This window comes from Myiozetetes cayanensis, unplaced genomic scaffold (assembly GCF_022539395.1).
Source record: "Myiozetetes cayanensis isolate MyiCay16 unplaced genomic scaffold, myiCay2020 scf5-8, whole genome shotgun sequence".
Lineage (NCBI taxonomy): Eukaryota > Metazoa > Chordata > Aves > Passeriformes > Tyrannidae > Myiozetetes > Myiozetetes cayanensis.
In genome coordinates this window covers 108,114,911-108,137,374 of record NW_026087742.1, presented here as the reverse complement: position 1 = coordinate 108,137,374, position 22,464 = coordinate 108,114,911, and the positions used below count along the sequence as shown (strand labels likewise).

The 22,464-nt window shown below is 34.5% G+C and overlaps 1 protein-coding gene across 1 annotated transcript in view; it reads left to right on the top strand.

The window, feature by feature from the left end:
• CFAP47 (cilia and flagella associated protein 47) overlaps positions 1-22,464 on the top strand; it is a 271,615-nt gene that overhangs the window by 208,372 nt on the left and 40,779 nt on the right. The window contains 1 exon segment of the mRNA XM_050332181.1: positions 4,808-4,903. Within this exon segment, the coding sequence (XP_050188138.1) occupies positions 4,808-4,903 (96 nt within the window).

Here is a 22,464-nt window from a genome sequence, read left to right as displayed (position 1 = left end):
GAGAAGAACCATCTAGTTTATCCCTGAAGCAGCTTCATCAGAAATTATTTATAGAGCTTAAATATTGCATCTAAAGCCTAGTAGATTGTGAAGTTCTGAGAAATATTAGTTGAAACTGCATTGTTTAATTGTTTTGGTTAAAACAGTCATCTTTCTAACTATAGAGCATTAACTTGTCCCAGAGAGTTGTTCAGGAATAGAGACAGAGACAGAGGGAACTGGCTTAGACAGTGAAAGACTGATGTTTGTTTTTATGCATCAGAAGTTTTCAGTCTTCATTTTTCTTTGCCCATCAGTAGACCTGACAAGATGATGATCTAATGTTTCTGTGGTCTGTGAATTTATGAAAAGTTTTCCTTGAGAAAAATAGATTTTGTATACGATCTTTATGATAAAGTAAAATCATACCTGTCTTTTATAAGATTTTTTGAATTTGTTAATCAGATTGATTATAATGGTAATATTCTAATTCAGTTGCTCTTGGTTACCTATACATCATGTTTGATTGGTTTTAATCACAATAAGATAGTTGAGTTATGCATTCAAGCTGTCTTTGGATATCGTTGTGCATGCTAGGATTTGCTTTCTGCAGGAGTACAGACTGTAATTATTTCCTTCTTTCCAAGGAAAAGAAATCTAGTCTTATAAGCAAAGTCATGGATGCACAAGTTCAGTCCAGTATTCCTGGCCCTTACATATCCTGGGAAATAATTTCTGCAATGGCGTATTTGTTTATTGAGAACTTTCATGTTCCCAGGACAAAGTTTACTGGAGAGGAGGAAAACAGTATTTAAATATACTAACTTCACTATACCACAGCAGTACAGATATGTTATTCCAGTGGACAGTAAAAGCTAATTCATTGGATTTTTTTCAGCATTAAGAATGAATTAGCTATCTCACAGTCTAATGGGTCTGGTAAGAAAGTTGTCCTAGTATGAATATGTTACTTCTAGTCCACTTCTTTTCCTATCAAGAACTAAACTTTGGTAGTTCTGAATTTGCTTTTCCACAAATTTCCCATTTTCTTTCACTGATTATTTTGCTTGTATCAGTTTGTTAATGAGAATATTATTTCAACACCATTTACAGTCCTACATTATGAAGAAAACCAGATATCTTACCCATGTTGTGATGATCTACTCTTTATATGAATGTGTTTTGATATGAAGAGCCTGTTTTTGTCCTAGGATCTCTTTTAGCAGTGCAAGAACACACTTAGGAAAGTACAAGCTAGTTAGGAATGAGAGCGATATTAATTCAGACAGAACAATAGTCATCTTCAAACTAAATTAATTAAACACAAACATTTTAGTCTGAAATATAGTCTTCATATATTCTTTAAAGAATGGCCACCTCTTTATGTTTAAGACCCATGGGGTTTCTTTTCCTGGAAAATGTTAATCCAAAGGGTAGAAATGGCCCTGTCAGCAGCTAACTCAAATTCACAGGAAACAAGAAGATTTTGAATCCATCTCTGAGCACAGCTCTTAAAACTGTAGGGTTAATAGTATAAAGCCTAATTTGCTAACACTTTGAAATGTCTTAGATGACATTTTAGCATTAAAATGTTACTGGAATGCCTTCCTTTATTTAATCTTGTGCTGGACTCATCGGCCTTGTCGGTGGTGTTATTGGAGGCCAGAGAGAGGACAGAATGGGGGAACTGACAGCAAACAGCAAGTCAGAAGGCAGAGTGAAGTGCTTGACTGGTCTTCATCTTTAGAAACTGTGTTTCAGACCATGTGCCACTTCTGAAGAGAATTCAAAGTATCAACAATTAAAATAGGTCATCCCAGTTAAAGTGTACAAACAGGAAACATCAACATTTATAGGTTTACTTAATGCTTTAAAGAAGATTACAGAAGTTATCTCTATCTTGTTTTCAAATAACATTCCATAGGCAGTTTCTGCCCTAGATAGATGTGAAATTATATTTAGAATTGCACAGTTCAGGAATTAAAATAGTTATTAATTGGGAATTGTTGTGTCTGTACTGTTTCTGAAGCTTTCATTTGCATTTCTGAAGCTTTGTCAAACCCCAGAGCGTTATTTCTCAGAAATATTTCTTTCTGAGAATTTTCACTGCTATTGTAGCACAAACAGTCCTTTTATTTGGGATAATAATAGAGCAAGTAAAACTACCCACAATCTGATAATTTGTGATGAAGGGATGAAATCTTGGACCTCCTAAAACTAGATTTTTTTTACTGAATTTAGGAACAAAAAGAAATTTTACTGAATTTAAGAATTTAAGAAGTTTTCTTCCCAGGATTTAGATACTTAGGTGCTTAAATGTGCAGCTCTAATTCACAGAGGCATCCAGAGCTACATTAAAAATATTCATGTGAGTAATGTTTATTTGACAGCAGCTGATTTTCCCCAATGTGAGCCAATGATCAGAACTACAGAGTATGCAAACTCTTTTCACAGGTGGTTTAGCAACCATTTGTACTAGTTCAGCTGTTTCAAATTGAATGATACTGCTCTTCCGTAAATATCACTGTATAATATGTCTACTAAGACTTTTTGGAAGCAAAAAAAAAAAAATATATATAAATAATTGAAACTACTGAAATCTTCAGTGTAAACCTCTGAAACCCCCAGAATTCACCTGTATAAGAATTGTCCCTAAGTATTACTGGTTCATTAATACCTGTAATGCTTTATTTTAGTCAACATGGGTGATCTGATTTCATCATTTCAGTGATCCAAATGTCTATTGGAGTTTCAAAAAAAAAAAAAAAAGGCCAACTGCTTTTATAGACGATATTAATTTCAAATTTTAAAGAGCCATGATCAAAGATTAAAGCTACAATGTAATTAGGAATTAGATAAGGGAGGTGAGTTTACCTGCATTAGCAAAGCTGATTTCTGTGGCAGTGTATAAAGTTACTTTCTGATAAGGGTGTGTGCAAAGTGTCATGTTGTGGATTATTAAAACTTGCCTTATGTCCAAGAGAAGGTTGCATGCACAGTAGCTTGGCTGTGTCTTTTTCCATTTAAAGATTTCCAAGCTAGAATTGCCACTTTTTAAATGTGCACTGCAAAACATTTTCATACTGCTTTCTCTGACTTTATTATGTAATTTAGCTAAATACTCAGAGGAAGGTCTGCTAATTACAGTTATTTTTCTTTCAGGCAAAATGCATTGGACAGAAGTATTATTGCATATAAATAAGTCAGTGTAAGAATGAAATAGTAAAGATGTGAGAAAAAATTATTTGCAATCATATCAGTTTAAAATAGAAGTGTTGACATCACTTTGTGCTGATTCTGGCATAATTCAAAATGTTATGTCAGCTACCAATTAAAAAAATTATGTGCAATATATAAATGCACTTCTGAACTGATAAATGCATTTTTGGAACATCATGAAGCATAACCTAGTGCTTTTAATTTTATACAGTGAAATTATTTTTCAGAGGGAAAAAAAAAGTTTCCAGAGATCAGTTAGCTAGTTCTGGGAAAATTACTTTTTAGCTGAATTTGTAGATTGATATAAAGAAAAAATAAATAACAGGTATTTGAAACTTTGGAAAAACTCTTCTAGTAGTAGAAATTTACAATATTCAGCTTTTTAGCATTCTAGGCTAAAAAATAATAAATAAGTCCTTCAAAATAATTAGCATTATAGGGGAAGCTTTCCCTATAGCCTCACTTCTGCTATTACAGTCTCTCAGGTAAAGAAAGAGAATGATATTGTTGTTTTATTGACATATTAAAATGGCTATGTTGGCTTTTTTTATACACCCATCTTTTAATATTTGGAAAGGGCTGCCCTTCAATTCTTTTAGTATTTTCTCATAGATTATAAATTTTATTTTAAACCTCTAAACAGGTTTCCAAAGCCTGAAACTTTGTTCTTGAGGTGAAATAGTTTTGAGGCTGTTTCTCTTCTCGCAAGAAGCAAGAAGTTTGATAGTGCCAAGAGAGCTTTTCTTTGGCTTCCTGAACATTTTGATCATTGTTCTGTTTCTTAAAGCTATTTTAACTCTGTTCCATAACCCCAAATGACAGTCTTCCCATGCTGTTTGATGAGTCCTGTGTATCATATCTTCCTGTCAGCAGTTCATCATTCAGTGTTACCACACTTTATATGACGTATTATACGGATATAGTCTATCTGTTGAGCTCAGATTCCTGGAGTTAACTACAAGATATATTTCCAACAGGGCATTCCCTTTGGCTGCTTGAACAGCTTCAAAGCCTTTTTATAAAACTGGACTTCAGTTTTTCCTATCTCATTGTTCATTATCCACAATATTGAGAGTAATCAGTGAAGTAATCTAAATAATCTCTAAATCCTCTGTCTTTATGAAGTGATCTGTTAGTTGATCCAGTAACTTGCCAACAAAAACCAGTTCTTGTCGGCAACTGTGGAAATGCTGCTAGTCCTGAACACTTTTCTCCCAAGCTTTCTCCTAACATTTTATGTTACCATGGGATTCATTGCTATTTGATTTTTTCATTTACAAAACTGTTTATTTTGTAATCTCTAGATGCTATTTAACTGAAAACATTTTAAACTTTGTTTTTTCATGATGGTGTGTTATTTTATTTTAATGCTATTTAGAAAGATATCCATATGATATCTATACTTCATCACAATGAGGAAGATAGTGGGAGAACCTTTAAGCAAAAGGGGGGAAAACAGGGCTATATGCTCCCATTCAAGAATGTATTTTTTAAAACCTATGTCTATGAAGCTGTTATATTAGGGAAATTTTGTGTTTTAAATGAGTTTTCATGAATATTTTTCTTGTTGTTGTTTTTTGGTTGATTTTTTTTCTTTTCTTTCTTTTAGATCGGGAGCTGTCCAGTCGTAATTTCAATGCGTCTGTCCTGTCAGAGTCCACCAGTAAGGAATCTGTTTTCCATCTTCTGTTTAAACAACCACGAGGTATGGGATTTCTTGAACTCTACTTTGAATGAAGCGAGTCGAGGGAGGTGATTGTCTTGTTCTGTTCTGCACTGGAGCAGCCTCACCTCAAGCAATGAGTGAAGTTTGGGGCACCACAGTGCAAGAAGGATATTAAGCCATTGGAGAGTGTCCAAAGGAGGGCAGTGAGGATGGTGAAGGGCCTTGAGGGGAAGCCGTATGAGGAGTGGCTGAGGGCACTTGGTCTGTTCAACTGGAGAAGAGGAGACTGAGGAGAGACCTCATTGCAGTGACAACTTCCTCGTGAGGGGAAGAGGGGCAGGCACTGATCTCTTCTCTGTGGTGATCAGTGACAGGACCTGAGGGAATGGCCTGAAGTCATGCCAGGGTAGGTTTAGGTTGAATATTAGAAAAAGGTTCTTGACCCAGAGCGTGGTTGGGCACTGGAAGGGGCTCCCCAAGGGAGTGGTCACAGCACCAAGCCTGACAGTTTAAGAAGCGTTTGGATGATACTCTCAAGCACATGGTGTGACTCTTGGGGATGGTTCTCTGCTGGACCAGGAGTTGTACTTTGATGATCCTTGTGGGTCCATTCCAACTCAGGATATTCTACGATTTTATGAGTGAATTATTTATATGGTGTGATATTTTTTACTCCCTGAAATCAAGAGTGTGTGTAAAATTTGGTGTATGAGTGCAACTCATAATTCATATGTTGAATCTGGCTCCTTGTGGAAACAAGAATTAGCACTGTATGAATGATATTTATTTATTTTACTAAAAATAACTAAGTAATAATTGGAGGTGCATCCAGTGAAGTTCCTCTGAAGTGTGTATTGTTCTTTCTTTCCTCACTGCTGCAGTGATTTGCTTAGAGTTTTGAAACATAGTTTTTGATAAATAATATCTTACCATCAAAGCACAGATGCTGTGTGGTGACAAAGTGATGATTCTTGGAAAAGAAACAAGAGGAATGTAACCTGACCTCATAATAGGTGCTACAAGTATGATATAAGAAGGCTGAATATGTCCATATAATAATGGAATCTTGATGCATTCCTAGGAGAGGCTTTGAATTTTATTAAAAAATTTAATTGTGATTCAAATTATTATTCAAAGATTAAGTGCAAATAAATATAGTTGTATTTTAGAACTGTCAACAAGCAACTCTGCTATAAAATGCCTATTAGGTAGAAAAGCATCAATTATTAAGATTCTTAATTAAATTGAAATTGAAAGGCTTCTTAAAAACTCTTTTTTTCTAATGAGAAAGTGTGAGAAGTGCAAATGAATACACTGGAAAAGTAAAATATATTTAAAATATATTTAAACTACTACAAATATTTATTTTTTTCAAAATACCCTGCAACAAGTTACAGTTTCCTAAAACATGAAGTACCATAGAGGAGAAAAAATGTGATTGGTAAGAAATTTATTTTTGAAGTAAAATTTTTGCAGTTTTATAGTTCAGGAGAAGTTTTCTTTCCTTGCAGCTTACTATGCCTCAACAAAATTTAAGGGTGTTAAGGATTTAGAAGAAAAAAATACATAAGAATTGGCCTGGACGTCATATCATTTTCTATATATACATTTTACACAGACATGCATAAAAGTTGTAACTTTTGTCATGACCTTATATATATATATATATATTTTTTTTTTTACAGAAGCAGTGAGGAACTGTCCAAAACAATCTAATTCATGTACATAGTAAAACTGACAATTAAATCACTTGACAGAAATATTAGAGCACCAGGGCAATCTTTATAAATAGTACTTTCCGCTACTTTTTTTTTATATCTGCAGTATTTTAATGATATGATCAGTAGATGAAGATCAGATTAGATGCAGGTATTAGTACTTTGCCACTCTTCCCTATAACGAAGAAGGAATATTTTAAAAATTTGTTGGAACTAAATATAATTCTTGATAGACTTGCTGGAATGTGCTTGCTAGATCATTTTATGAGCAACATTCATGCTTGTAGAAAAACTGTGCTTGCTGCTGATTAATTACTTGTTTTTTCTTCACTCTAAGAACTGAAGGAATAAAAACATAGGCTGAGAATCTGGGAATAATTTTTTCATCATCCTTTTTCAAGAAAGCCAAAATACTATCCATGCTGTGAGGCTGCTACTCGTAGCAGACTGTCCTTTTCCTGTGCCTTGGCTTCACAGTGGCAACATAGGTGTACTGGGCTGTGTGGTACTGTTTCCCAGGAACACAAACTGTGTTTGTGTATCCCATCCTGATGCTGAAGGTGTGATCTCGTTTTGCATTCAGCCTCCAGTCATCACATTTTATGTCTCAGCTACCAGTCTGTGTTTATGGCTAAGCTGGTGTGTTGCAAACGACTCCTTGTAGCATCAAACAGGATCAGTAAAGAGGGCAGTTTGCTGGACCTGCTCTTTAGATATCTCTCTCCATATTTCAGCACTAGTTTTGTGTTTTGAGACTTCTATATTTCAAGCAGTCATGTCACCTGTATCATGTTTATCTCTTTTCCCTTTTTACTGAGAACTTTTTTGATTAACTCTTTATTTAGCCTTTTAACATTGGTTTAGTGTAAAGTATATGTATTTATTAACTCTCCTAAGCCCTTAAGAAGGAAAGATAAAATATATTTAATAAATGTATTTAATGTTAGTGAGACATTTTTCCAAAAAGCTGCCTGCAGTGTTAAACCACTTTGATGGCAATCAAATCTGAGCTATTAAAATTCCGTGTATGTTCTTTGGAAGTATATTACTGTTTCATATTTTATTCAACATTGTTTGGGAAAGCATTTTAGCATACCTTTTATGTCATGTACAGTCCACTATGATTACGGATAATTTAGCTTTTAAACTAATTTCACCTAAGAAATGGCATAAATTTATTTCAGGTCCTCAGGCCATTTTGCTAAAATGTTGTATTTCAGGACTTCCTTCTTTAATTCTATACTTATTTGCATCTGCTTTTTTCTTTCAGTAATTCTGCATGCACAATCTGTTTTTTTCTTGCTTTCAAATACTGAAAAAACAAAAAAGCTAACCTACTTGATTGCCCTGGTTGTCCTTCGTTCCTCTGTCTCTGTCTCTTTTATTATGCTTTCATTATCACAAAATGACTTGAAGAACCACAGAAAAAAAAAATGTGAGAAATACTTCTCCATTCTAGTAGACTATTTTGAAAACATGTTGGAAAATATTAGGTTTTCTTTCCTCTTCCATGTTTTAACTGCATTTTATGACCATAGTTTGGTCACTCACTCACAATAGAAAGAGTTTTACATTTTATAATGTGTATAACTTACATAAGAGGTTGTGTCAAGAAGCAGTCAATGGTCAGATAATGGATTCTGTAGGAAAGGGACATTCAAGCAATAAAAAGACTGAACAACCAGGTACATATGCAATACTATCATATTTTTATCTTCATACAAAATTATTAATAATGAAATTAGCTGGAGAAGAAGGGAACATACACACACCCCCCAAGACCTCACTGCAAACCACAATAAAAGAATTTGTGATAATTAGGGGATTCACTTAAAAAAAAAAAGTGTTTTCCTTATTTTCACTGTTTTATATTCAAATTTTCCTTATTTTTGGAACACATTTTCACAGGGAAATTGAAGGGATTAGAGTTCCATTGAAATGCTGGAGTATTCAGGGGTCAGATTTCCCTTAAATTTCCTTAGTCTAAGTATATTCCTGTCTCATCTATATAAGTCTCCATTGTGATGATCCATGATAGTGCTGAGTTGCTACCTTCTGATCATTAGTTTTCTCTTCATAGAGTTTTGCTGAGTCCTTAAGGTGTTACCACCGTTCTGTCTAAGTTATCTTGCAAGGCTTAGGTATTTTCTCACACTTTATCAATTTTCTCAGCAAAAGAAATCCAAAGTTGTGGTGCTGTGCTGCACCTAATTAGGCTTTGCATCTTAGGCAGCTGAACTGCTGCTCTGAAGATTACATATGCCTTTGAAGAAATTGCTCTTTATGCTCACCACAAAATAGCAGCCTTCTTGAACCCAGGGTGTGCAAGACACGATGTGTTTCCTTCTTGGCCATGTTTGGATGCCTGTCTGTATGACCTTTCTTGTTCAAACCTTCAGCTGGCATTTTTCCTTGCTCAGTTTTCTCTGAAGTGGCATCATGGCACTTGGAAGCTTGTACAGAGGTGCATTTGCTTTGTGGAATTTCCAACAGAAGAGAAGACATGGGACCCCTTCCTAATCCATGTACATGGTAGAATTTTTCTGGCTTACCTCTCTCAACCAGGAGAAGCCATTCTAAAGAGCAGTGTTCTGATGTTACAGCTGACAGAGAACCAGGCAGCACAAATGATGTAGTCTAAACCATATTTATCAATGCATTCAAACTGGTGGTGGCATTCTTGAGTGCAAGTTGTTTCTGCTGTCAGCATGGAAAACCTTGGAGAGCCCTCTAAAGCCACAGCACACCTGAGACTTTCTCACATGGAGAAAATCAGTAGGCCTTCTAATGCCTTATAATGCTAATGCCTTCTAATATGGTGAACAAGAAAGCTTAAAGATTTTTCTTTGTAATTCTTTGCAATCTCTTCAGGCCATATTTTATATGTGTTTATAGGGCCTGTTATATACCCTCTTTTTACCTTTGAAATTTACTTTCTTTACAGATTAAATGGTGTAGACATATCTCTATATGTTTTTGCAAATCAGGAATCCTTTTTAGTGAAATAGCTTGAAGTTAAGCAAGTGAAAGGCAGCACTGTAAGAATAAGCAAAAAGTCTCTTTTACTGTTTTCTTAAAAACAATCCCCTGAGGGGACTAGAACAGTACATTCCCTTGACTGTATAAGGAAATGATTTATTTACTTCAGCATGCTCTCATGATGCTGCAAAAGAAGAGAGAAGAAAAAAGATATTCAGGATGCAAATAAGGGAAGGGAAGACATCAGAAACACAGCTTTTGCATAGTCTCATGCAAATCCACATAAGACTTCCCATGGGGATTTATCATGGAAAACAGATTTTCAAGCTATAATTGCCTCCCAGATTTTAGCTGGGCCGTGCAGTAGGTTCCATCAGAATCTTATGATTTGTTACTGTACATCCAGAGTATAGTACTTCAGAGCATTTAAACTATGCAAATCAGCCTCAGGAGAGGCTGTTATTTCACATTATGTTAGCTTATTTCTCTTTTTAAAAATATCTACTGTGTTTTATAACTTGATAAGAAATTATCTCCTTCATCTTCAATAGAGCTAGAAAATGAAAAGATGATTAATTTTTACTTAGAATAGCATATTGCTGCTAATCTCTTTGATAGCAGCTGTGGATGGACAAGATGGAGTCAGAATGTGCCCTTGAATAAGACAGAACTGCTTAATTCCTCCCCTCTTCCTAATTCTTGCTTTTAGCCTTCACCTGTTAAGGTAATAAACTCAGTGAAAACTCCAGAGACACAGATTTGTTTCATCCTGTAAATTACCCAGTAAATCTATGTCTAGCTCTAAATTGGCCATAAAAAATTATCTACACTAATCTTTTTTTCCAGCTGCACATGCACGGTGGGGAAATTACCGGCAGTATCGAACAATTGTTTTTAGAGCAGAACTGAAGAAGCTTGATTTTCTCAACCTCTGTTTTATATCCATTTTCACTGTCCTCCTCTGCTCTTGGAACAGTCACAACATGTCTCTGTCTGCAATCAATTCATTTGTGCAAGACCCTTCCACATCCATGCTGCACCCCAAATATACACTGAAGACTGTTTCCCTCCTTCCCTAAACTAGCTTGTAATTTGCTGACTGAGAACTAAAATTGTTGATTCTGATGAAGCTTTTCTTCATTTGTGTTTATAAGTTGACTTTCCTTGCCTATCCAGCTGTTGAGTTCTGCAAAGTACAGGAGGTATGTTGGAGATGTATGTCTAACCTTTCTGAGAGAGGACAGAAGACTAAAAATGAAAGAAACAAATAAAAAAAAAACCATCCTCCTGGCATTGGTATTAATGGAAAAAAAGGTATGAAAACTTGGAACAATTACAGTGATTTTTTTTTTCCTAAAGAAGAGGCTGACAACAATTACAGAATTCTTGACAATATCACCTTAACATTTTTAAATAGGTTTTTAAATAGGGGGTTTTTTTAAAAAGGAGGTGAGGTATGTGCAGGAAAGAAACTGAACATTTTGTGTGAGAACATTCAGAGACAGAAGATCATGATAAAATGTCAAGTTTTTCCACAAGAAATTATGAAGGTTTGAGGAAAAAAAGAACTAACTGGTTTCAAGTTTAATGTCTTTTTTTTTTTAATTTCTATATACTTTCCACAGGAGAAACACAATTTAAACTTATCTTACTAAGTAATCATCTGGGGCACAGATTTTTTTTAAAACATAAATGCTAGAAGGAAATATTGAAACTGATCTTTCAACATTGAATTTTTATGCCTTAAGAGTTCCTGATAATTAAACTGTTGAATTAATGTTCTTTTTTTCATATACTGAGGTTTTCTAGAACTCTTTTGTAAAAGGCTTTAATTGATTTTTTTTTCTTTTAATCAGTGAAGGATGGGTCTCAACTATAAGATGCTAAGAGAAAGTCAAGTTTTATATATATATATATACTTATATATATACACTTATATATATATATATATAATGCATTCAATGGTTAAACAAGAATCGTTATGCATGATGGTAACAAGAATTTTCAATATAGTGGCTCACACTTTAGCCAGTGAACACTTAAGGATTTTCTTAATCACAGTTTGGTTTAACTGGCTTGCAGAATCGTTGTGTACTTCAGCTTAAGTTGAAAGGTCTTATTTCCCAAGTGTTAAGCTTTTAACATGTCTGCGATGGTCCCAGTTCTGACCCTGGTTCTTTCATCCCAAGTAGCATCAGATGTTCTTAGAAGTGCAGGCTCCAGTGAGCACAGGTATTTAGAAGACAACTGTAAAACTCTGTTGCAAACCCTTGGTGCTGTGTGTAACTGCTATATTGAGGGACTGTGAATAGTCGGATGTACCTGGAGTCACTTTTGGAATTCAGTGTAATGTAGCTCAGCCCCTGGTATGTTACACAGGAGTGTCTCTTTCTTTTTACCTTGCATTTGTATAAAACCCAATCACACAAGTCAAACTTATACAATCAAATCATTCTATAATTGTCCTACCAAACAATTAACTTGCTTCTATACATGTTCCAGAGCTCTCTGAATTCTTTTGTCTACCTTCTTTACTTACAGTTCTACAACCCTTCAATAGATACATATTTCTGTTGCTTCCCAAAAATGTTCTGAGTTGGAATTACATGAAATATCAGTCTGAATTGAAGTCAGCAAGGAATAGAAAGGTGGTTTTTTGTTTTGATTTGGTTTGTTGTTTGTTTGTTTTAGTTTAGTCACAATGTCCTCTGGACTAGTTGTTTGAATTGGTTAGGAAAATTGTCACGGTGTTCTGGGCATACAGATATGCATTTTATCCTTGGTGGAGTCAGTGTTGACTGGGCTTTAGTTTGGCAATGTACACGATAACTAGATCAAACATCGTTTACCAGGAGCAGAAAAAATCTTGCTGAGGTTTAACATTTAAGAGGTTCTATGATGAAGTGTAAAAGCTTAGCTTGCTTAAACCCAATGTGAACTTCAAACTGTGAGAGTTAAGAACCCAGCTGATTTTAGGACCACAGCAGGTGGCCTCCTGCTTCTTGCTGGTTAGTCTGACTCGATGCTGGGTAGCAGCTGACACATCGAGCTCATGCAGAACACTGTTCCCTCCACTGGCTGGCCTTAGACTGAGTCTCCCCAGCAGCTGACACTCAGGCCTCATGCTGGCTGGCTAGTTCAGCTTGAACTCTGCTGGTGGCCAACTCACACAGAGGCTCAGGATGGAGAGTGTGCTTACATAGAAGTTAAGATTTAATAAGAGTACAGGACAGTGGTCAAGCCTGAGGTGTTGTCAGACAGCTGTACTGGCCAACACCTGCTTACATAACTGGCGTTTTTTTGTCTTCTTTTACTTTTATCCTCATATACTTGTTCCTCCCTCATCTACTTTGGCCTATCTCTCTTCCCTTCTGTATTCTCTCCCCTCAACTTCCTATCATGAGTTATACACGCTTAAATAATATATTTCGTTCTGTGGTATGATGTATGATCAGTTGAAATAATAGCTGCTAACAACTGCATTCAGAGACCAGATTATTAATTATAGTGAAAGAGGCATTCGGTTTGTTCAGTGCTTGATTTAGTGGCATATTTGAGTCTGCTGAATTTCAGGTGTTTAGGACAATCCCTGAATAGTGAAGACTAAATTTAACCAACTGTCTCAGTTACACTGAAATTATAGGAAATGTAAATGTTTGTGTCAGGCATGTATTCTAATTGCTGTGGTGTGAATTGAGGTGGAATTATTTGTGAAATTAATCCTTTTGATAAATACTTCAGTGTGCCAATATCTATATGTTCACCTCAAAATTATATATTTCTCCTTGTTTACAAGATATAACCTGGATCAATAATACTGTAGCTCCAGTTCTTGACAAACGAGATCTTAAAATTGTTCTCTGTAGGGGAGGAATAATTTAATTAAAATGAACATCATATCCTTCGTACTCTACTGCTTTCTTTCTTCCCTAGATATTTTGTCATATTATTCCTAAGATTAACAAATTATTCAACATTTTTTTATGGGAAAGAAAATAAATTATTCACATTCTAATTAAAAATTTATGTCTTTCACTTACTTACCAGGGGGAATTTGGATTCCCTGATTTACTTTTCTGTCACAAAGCCTGAATGATTAGGCAGGGCCTGTTTTGATTTGATAAAGCCATTGGGATTGTACCTGCCTGAGTGTATTTGCAGAGGAATGCATATCACCAGTACCTCTTTTCTCTTCATATAAGTCTCTGTAAAAATTTATTTATCTTTCTCTTCAACCTTTTATGACACATACAGGGTCTCATTTTTAGCTTTTACAATATTTATGCTGAAACCCTTCCTGTTTAAATGAAGATCAGGTTGATACCTACAGTCATCAACATTAGTAACAGTCTTGCGTCTTACAATAATATTTAGGTTTAAGCGATCCTTCTTTCTTTAAGTGCATGATTGATATCAAGCTCAAAAAATCCAAACAAACCCCAAACAAACACAGAAAAAAAAAGGACACTACTGCTGTGTTTGCTGTGTGTGAAAGAGAAGGACATGCTTTAATTGTAACCCAGACTCTATCTCTTATTTGAATGTGAAGCTTATTCTGCACATAAATCAGAGTATATGAGCCAACAGAGGGGATTTTGATACTGATATTAAGTATAGATCATAATTTGTGTACTCTTAGAGAACTGCAGAACCACGACTTATATCAGAAATAGCTGAAAAGTGCTCAAATTGTGACCTTTACTACTGCAAGGAATAGTATCTCACAGCCACTGAAGCATGCAACACAAAATTTTTCATTTGCACATCAGAGTTTATATTAACAGTATAGACAAGGTGCTTTATTGCATTCATAGTGACTTGGTCTAGTCCCATCTTCTCTGAGTGGAGAGAAATTAAACTTATTTCTTTGTGCAGTAAGGACAACTTTTGAGATGACAACACATTTAAAGGGTCATGAGGGCATTGGAAGAGTGTTTTGCTTTCTCAGACTCTACTTGCTGAGACATTAATTTTACCATGAACTGGTTTGTGTGCAAGGATTTGACACTTCTAATATTACTGTTAATATGATACTTTAGATAAAAACCTGTATTTGCAAAAATAGTTAAAACCTTTCAAAATTAGGTAGGTAATAAAAATGCCCTGATCCTCGAGTACTTTCCACACTCACATCTTGTTAAGGTACTTGATAATTTCATTTTCACAAATCTCCACTTACTTGAGAGAAGCAATTCATCATTGTTTTCATTTTTAACCAGAGAAACAGTGATATAGATGTACTAAAGCTTTTCCATACTAAAGCCATAATGGTTTCAAAGTAAAACCTTGAGGCTTGAAAGGTAAGCAAAACCTCTTTTCTCTTAATTTTTTGGTGAAACATTGGGAAAACAATTTTCATATAAAGTCTGAAAGGAGACTTAGAGTGTAAACTATCCCATGGAACCATCAACAAGTCCATGAAACTTCTTGATGTATCTCAGTTTCTTTTATGTCTATATTGGAACTATTAACTGCCTCTTTAAGGTGTTAAATTCAGCCTAGTTAATATGAGAGTTGTATGTAATAAATGAACTTAATGAACTTAATGACTGCAAATCATATTTTATGATTGCCTAGTTTGCCTGCTTGTATTATAACAATGCTTTGTACATGGAAGTGAAAACTATAATATTGCAACAACTTCTGATGCTGAATTTGTCTTTTATCTTATTGCTTCATAAGCACTGAAAATCCCTTATAAATTAAACCACTTTTTCCTTCAGAAAGATATTAAGATAAAACAAAGGTTGTATGCCCATATCTATTAATTACAGGTAGCATTTTCTTTCTCACAATAAGAACAAATAATCTAAGCTGATCCCTGATGTTTGTTGCCATTTTTAATTACCTGTGCTACGTACAACCAGCAGAAACCACAACCTGGATTGCATTCAGTCCTGTCCTAGTTTTCTTCCTAGTCATTGTATACAGTTTTCTCTTTTCAATTACATAGGAAAATAAGAAGTTGATCGCTGAAAAGAACTGTTTTTCAGACTGTGTGAACCACACTTAAGTTTTCTACACACATAAACAAGCAAAAGAGTTTCATCACACAGAAATAGCACAAAATGGTACAAAATAACATAGCATGCCAGTAGTGTTTGAGGAAATTTTGGATGATCCTTATTTTCCAGCTTACTTTGCATCCTTTCAAAAGTAAAATCACCAACTGTATCCTCTTAGTCTTTTATTCTTATTACTTTATCCTTTTTCCAAATCAAGAATTAATTTTTATGTTATTTTTGTTTCTTTGATCTGCAGATTTACCCAATTCTCCCATCTCTGAATTAAGTGGAAATACCTTTTTTCCTACTTTTTGGTTCCTCTACCTGTTATCAATTAGAGAAATACTGAGCCTTTTTTTTTTTCCTCCCAAACTTTTTGAAGCCTGTTTACTTATGGAGTCCCTCCATTTGATATACAGAGTTAATTAGCCTGAATTGCTTTCTTTAGGTTGTTGTTAGTGTTTGTAATGTAAGCTTGTTTAAATGATTCAGGATGAAAGGGAGAGACTCAGTGATCCCAAATTACTTAGCTGAACAAACAGCATTTTGGTGGGAATGCATTTGCTCTACCTCTGTAAAAAGCAACATGTTGGTGATGGAGCATTGACTCTCACAGGAAAAAGCAGGGACTGAAAACAAGTCAGTATTATTCAGGAGCCAAATAAAAAATGAAACCTATTTTTAACAATGAGGTTAATTAACTCTAAGAACAATTCTCAATGAAATGTGGAGGATTCGCTGTCACTGACAAATTTTGAATCAAGCAGATGAGTTTTTTCTAATTAAATTCTCTAGTACAAGAAGAGTTACTAAGACTAAACCTTGATTTTTCAAATGAGTTCTGAGAAATCCTATGTATTTAGGTCAAGTAGGTGATCACAATGGCTGAAATGTTTAGCAGTGAATAAATGAAAAAAAATCTCTACAGAGTTCTGGATAAGTAAATATTCTTTAAACATGCTTGTGTTAGTATAACCCAAAATGAAAAAAAAACTTTGAAATTTCCAAATTAACATTTTCAGAATTTCCGTTATATTATTTTTCTTATTCTTTTACTACGTCAGGACAAAAATGGGCAAGAAATCAAGTGCCATCAATAGATGCAGACTGTACAAGCTTTCTTTTCTTTAACATTACAGTCTACTACCTCTAAAGACTCACCATTTTCTTTTAAGTTTGGTGGTCATTAGTCTTTATAAAAAACAAAGAGATCTAATAATGAAGGTAAATTTGGAGATCGAATATATTCCACCAGAAAAAGCTATAGATAGCAGGAAAATGAACCTTTTTTTTTTTTTTAAGTCTTTCTTACTTTTCTTCAAATCCTTGCTGCCATGTATCAGAAGATAAACTTTTAATTTTTTTCCCTTTAGGTTGATACCAAATGACAGTTTGTAAAGATCTGTTCCTTGTCATCTTTATACACCTTTTCTTCAGTTTGACACCTATGACAAACAGCTATTGGGAAAAGCATTTGTCCCTACATTTCTTCAATGTTTGACTGCAAATCACTTATGCCTTGAGCTGCTTTAGAGACTATACTGAACCACGTGGAAAAGGAAAGTGTCTTAGATTTGAAAAATGACAGCTTCTTCTTTTGTCAGATTTAAAATGAATTATCTTAATTGATAAGTCACTTGCATGAAAATTTTCATTGCCAATTATCTCACCACAAGTCATTGTCAGTGAAAGTTACAATTACTGACCTAAAATGTCTCGTTCCTGTTCCAGAAAGGTATTTTTTTCATATAGTTTTATCTGCTACTGTATTTTCACTAAGCTTTAAAAAGGAATCAGGAATGGTGATTGGTTTTCTTCCTTTCTGAATCAAAAGAAAAATCACTTGTCTCTTACTAAGAATTGAAAATGAGCAGTTTGTGCAAAAAATAAGTAAAAACTATATTCAGACATTTGTTCTGCATTTTATATGAAAATGAAGTGGTCATCTTGCCTCCTAAATTGTGGTTGATGGTATGATTTCCACTTCTGGATTCACACAGAGGTACAGAATCTGTAGCATCCACTTCTGCTGAGAAACACTGCAGCTCTCATTTACCATTGAGCCATCCAAAACCTGTCTCCTGTGTCAGTATGATTCATAATCATCCTGACTGATTCAAGTAATTTGGGTCCTTGATCCCTTCCAGAATATCTTACCATTAATTCCCACTTTTAGACTGAATTTTGTTGTTTTTTTAATCCAGTTGATTTCGTACATTGCTGCTCCTCAGCATGTTGTTCTTTTCTTCTTTTTATTTAGATCCTCAAGCATATCATTCTCTAAATTTAAGAGGCCACCAGCTCATATATTTATTGGATTTTTTGAATACTGACTATGCTTTTCTCTAAATTACAGCTACAGAGTTGATTTTAACCTTGTTCGCACACCATGAATCAATGTGTGAACTGCTACTTGTTTTTATGGCTGGAAATTCATGCCACATTTCAACTACCCCTCAGGGAATCAGGAGAATTGTGATAAATATCACATTAACCACAGCAATTTAGGGGATAAAATATTATGAAGCTTCAATGAAGTCTTAATGAAATTTAAATATGGTCTGTATCTATATCTGAGTCTGACAAGTGAGCAAGCTGTCACATTAACTGATCCAATATGACCCAGATCTTTCTAGTAGGGTTAAAATATTTCTGAATATTTCTGAGCTGATGTGTCCTAATGTGGTGTAATGACTGAGTACCAGAATTGTACATAAACAGCATGTGAGAATATATGACAATAAAAGGTGATATTGTGTAGATGTGAATTTTCAGAGTTTGAAAAAATGGATTCTGTCAGAAATCATTACTTGTTAAAAAAAGAACAAGTCTGTGAGTTACCAGTTTGGCCATAAAAATCCAGAATCTCTCTGAAGAAGAAAGGCACTTGACAGCTCAACAGAGTTTCTTGCTAGAGGATATTGCTGATGTTTTTTCTATACTTTCTCTAGAGACAAACAAGTGTCCTGTGATAGTCTTGATAAGCTCTGGAGCAGGTTTTGCATGACAATGGTAACAGTCAGAGCATAAGATATATGCTTTAAATTGTCATCCTAGACATGTGATTGCTTGCCTCTGTACATAACCATTGCAGTTAAGTCCCTAAAACTATGATAAAATCCAACAGCAATGATATCCAGGCCATTTTTTGACTGCATTTTCTGCTGGACCAAGGAAGTGATCAATATGACCTGCTAATAATTATATAAAAAATGAGGGTTCTTTGTCTTCTCTCAGGGATTTTCTTTTCCTGCACAAAGTTTTATAAATTGAGTCCTGAAACCTTGTTTTCCGAGTGCATGATTTTTATCTTTTTTTCACTTGCAGCAGACCAGAAGACACATCTTGAACTCGTAGGTAGCATTAGGAAGAGAAGACTGCTGGGTTTAAGTACCATGTTGTCTATTGGTGGTGTTGTTAATATGTCCCAGGCTATTTCTGTGGAAAGTCCACAACACATCTAAAAACAAATAAGATAACAACTGGTTTGCAGCTGGAATTGCTTTATATGTGTAGCATATAAAACACAGGAGAACAAAGGTTTTGAAATGTTTATTTTGCTGTCTGAGAGAAAGAAACTGCTCGAAATTGTGATACAAAACTTCTGTGGAGAGAAGTAACTCGAGGGTGATTGAGGTCTCAAGCTTTGAGGATATTCTCTGAAGATATCAGCTCCTAGATAAATCCCAAATGCTGCAGTTACATTGCAGCAATATTCTGACTGACCTTTGAATATCTTTACCTTTAAGGACAAGGACAAAGAATTCTATCTGCAAAGCTGTGAGTAGGAGAAATGTTTTGGTTAAAGGGACAACTTTTGGAATAGTTCATGTAAAGACTGAACCTGCAGCTCTAAAAACTGGTGCTCTGCCTAAGGATTTTTAATGAAATGAAAGTAATACAGATCTTTATTTTGTATTTTAATTGCTCTTGTGAGTTTTAGGTAGGAGCTTGATCAATATATTTTTCATTTAAGCCTAAGTTATTTTCAGGTGGAATAACAGGTGTAACAAATATCTTCAGAATTTTAGAATCTAGAGATTATCTGCTGACAAGTATTGTGGTTTAACATTGAGGCTGGAATTGCCCTATGTTGGGTTTTAGGATGTTGCACACAAATCAGAGTTGTCAAAAGGATATATAAGTGGAGCAAAAAAATATTTGTCTGAATTTGATAGCCAAAAAGAAGTTATTGTTATTCCAGTAACAATAATACTGCTATTCATTGTCAAAAATAATATAGAAAAGACTTTATTAACATAGTTAAAATTGTTACACATAAAAACTTTCTAATTATCTCCCCCCCGTTTTTTTTTTTTTTGTTCTGGTGTAATGCCCACCCTCCTGGTGTCCCTTTGGGTCTTAAGCCTGACAGCAACAGTCCTCCTCAGAACCAGAGGTCAAATGAGGATGTCAGAGCTGTCAATGCTCCCATTTCTTTACTTGGAAGGCTATTAAAGTGTTTATTCCTCAACAGTTTGGGGATCTGGCTGGATTTAGTTTTATGCATTATCTTAACACAGTCTGCAGTCTCTTCACTGATTCTCAGTTATTCAGTTTTCTGTTCTCTGCTTCATCCAAACTGGTTTAACAATATTGTATTCCTTTAGTGACTGTTGTGATCTGTGTTTACAGTTTTGGATGTCTGGTACCGTCCTGTGTTGCAAACCAGTTTTTTACCCCAATATTATAGATTTTTTAGATTTTATAGATTTTTATTACATATTTTTATACTCTAATATTATACATTATATTCTAGAGATGCTTACTCATATCTCTACGAGCTCAAAATATGCTAAACATGAATGCTAAACAATTGCCGTAATAAATTTAAAAAGTTAAAAAGCTTTAAAAGGTTTTAAGTTAAAACTTATGCCAAAACAAATGTCCATCAAATCCTTAGAGCTCACCTTGTAGTGCTGCTTAAAAGCATTTTAATGGCAATGCGAAGAAATGATATTTACCGGACTATGGAAGTGTTCCCTCCAGTAGAAACAATATTCCTACTATAGGAAGTATTAGGCTATGAAATACATGTAGCATATTGTGGGTTCTGTCATTCACATCACTATTGTTTTGTGACACAAGTAAAATTAATTTGCAAAGTTACTTTTAAAGAGGGATTCCTCTTACCATCTTTGCCTATTTTCTTGAGTACTAAGAAACCAAACAAAAAAATTCTGCCTTACTGCAGAAACCTTTAAACCTTGAATGATGAAGAGTATAAATATCAAGACCGTGAAAATTCATAACTCAGGTGATATTGATATGTGAGTCATTGTGATATATGTGACTCCATTTGCTGTCCGCTGTATGAAGTGTGAAATTTTTGGCTGTGTGTAGAAAGCAGAAGGATGTAACAGCACCAATGTCATTAGTGATTTCACAACACTTTGCAGGTTGTGTTTAAAATCTGCCATAGCTTCAGGACTTGACTGTGCTTTCAGAGATCGGATAAGAGATACATATATCCACAAAGTTTAAAATGAAAGAAAACGTACATCTGTCAAAAGCAATCAGATATTTGACATATGTCAAAAATTCAATTACATCTGAACTGAAGCAATTACAGTTTCCTTTCAACCATGGACTCAAGACACTTTTATGTATGTTTCGATCTAGGAAAAGATTAAGAAACAGGAAAGCTGTCATAGTCTTAATTTACTTGCTAGTACTTTATCTTAGGTTAACATGAACTTTCTTTAAGAGAGAAAGGATAAGCATTTGGTGGGTTTTTTTGTTGTTTTTGTGTTTTGTTTTGGGTTTTTTTTGTGGCTGGGCACTAAAATGAAGGTCACACTTGTTTACAAAGCCATTCCTTGTGTGGCTCTTGCATTTTCAAAATATTTATGTGGCCATTTTCCTGTTTTACAGTGCTGATGTAGAAAGGATTTTGGAACTTTTCCTTTGGCTTTGTACTATGCCTCCTGCTTTCTCTGACTTTGGATTTAGGGTATTACTATGCTTGCAGACCTTTAGGTTTTGGGTGCCTGGGTGATCTCACAAGATTTTATCAACATAAAGTTATAATCAGGAAAACAAGGATGATAAGCAATTTTTAAGTGTATGACATGGTCAGAGGAAGACGGGGTAGATCTACCATGTATAAGGTTACTGGAGAGATGTGTTTTTCCTAATGTGCTGACTGACAGAATTTCTGTAAAGTGAACCCCAAAACCCCATTAATCCTTAATAAGAATGCGACCTTCATGACCTCTGTTACATGGTTGTTTTTTTTTAAGTTTTATCAGAGTTAAAGATCTTAAGTGTAATTTTGCTTGTTTTGGTAATCACCAGAGCACTGAATTAGAAAACATTAGAAACAAATTTTTTCCTCAGTGTACTCAACCCTTGTAATCATGGTTGTTACTGCACTCCAACAATAAATTAATATGTGTTTTCTGTCAAAATAATTGTTTTGATTTTGGCTGAAACTGAACTGCAGGCTATTAGTTAGAGAAAGATAATTTTATAAATGAAAAGAAAACTGTATACTTGGCCTTTTAGACATGCTTCATTTAAAAACAAAATAAATTGTATTAAATGAAACAGCATATTTAATTACTGAGCCCTGTTCTCAATCCATTTATTTTAATCTAAATAGCAAATGTTTAGCTTGTATCCATTATTTTGTACCACAAAGAAATTCTTCTAAATCAAATCTCTTAATTAAATAATCCAGAAAGTCTCTGCCAGAAGTATGCAAAATTGTATTAACACAAGATCCATAAAATAGCAAACAAATCTTATAAATGTGCTCTATCTAATATATTTTATTGTGTGCTTATGGTAGGGATGTTATGAAGCCTTTCAGTTGGACTAAAACATTAATTCCTTTATTTGTGCCATTTCTTTCTTAAAGCAACTTCTAAAGTTTTAGCTACTCATTTGTGAAATT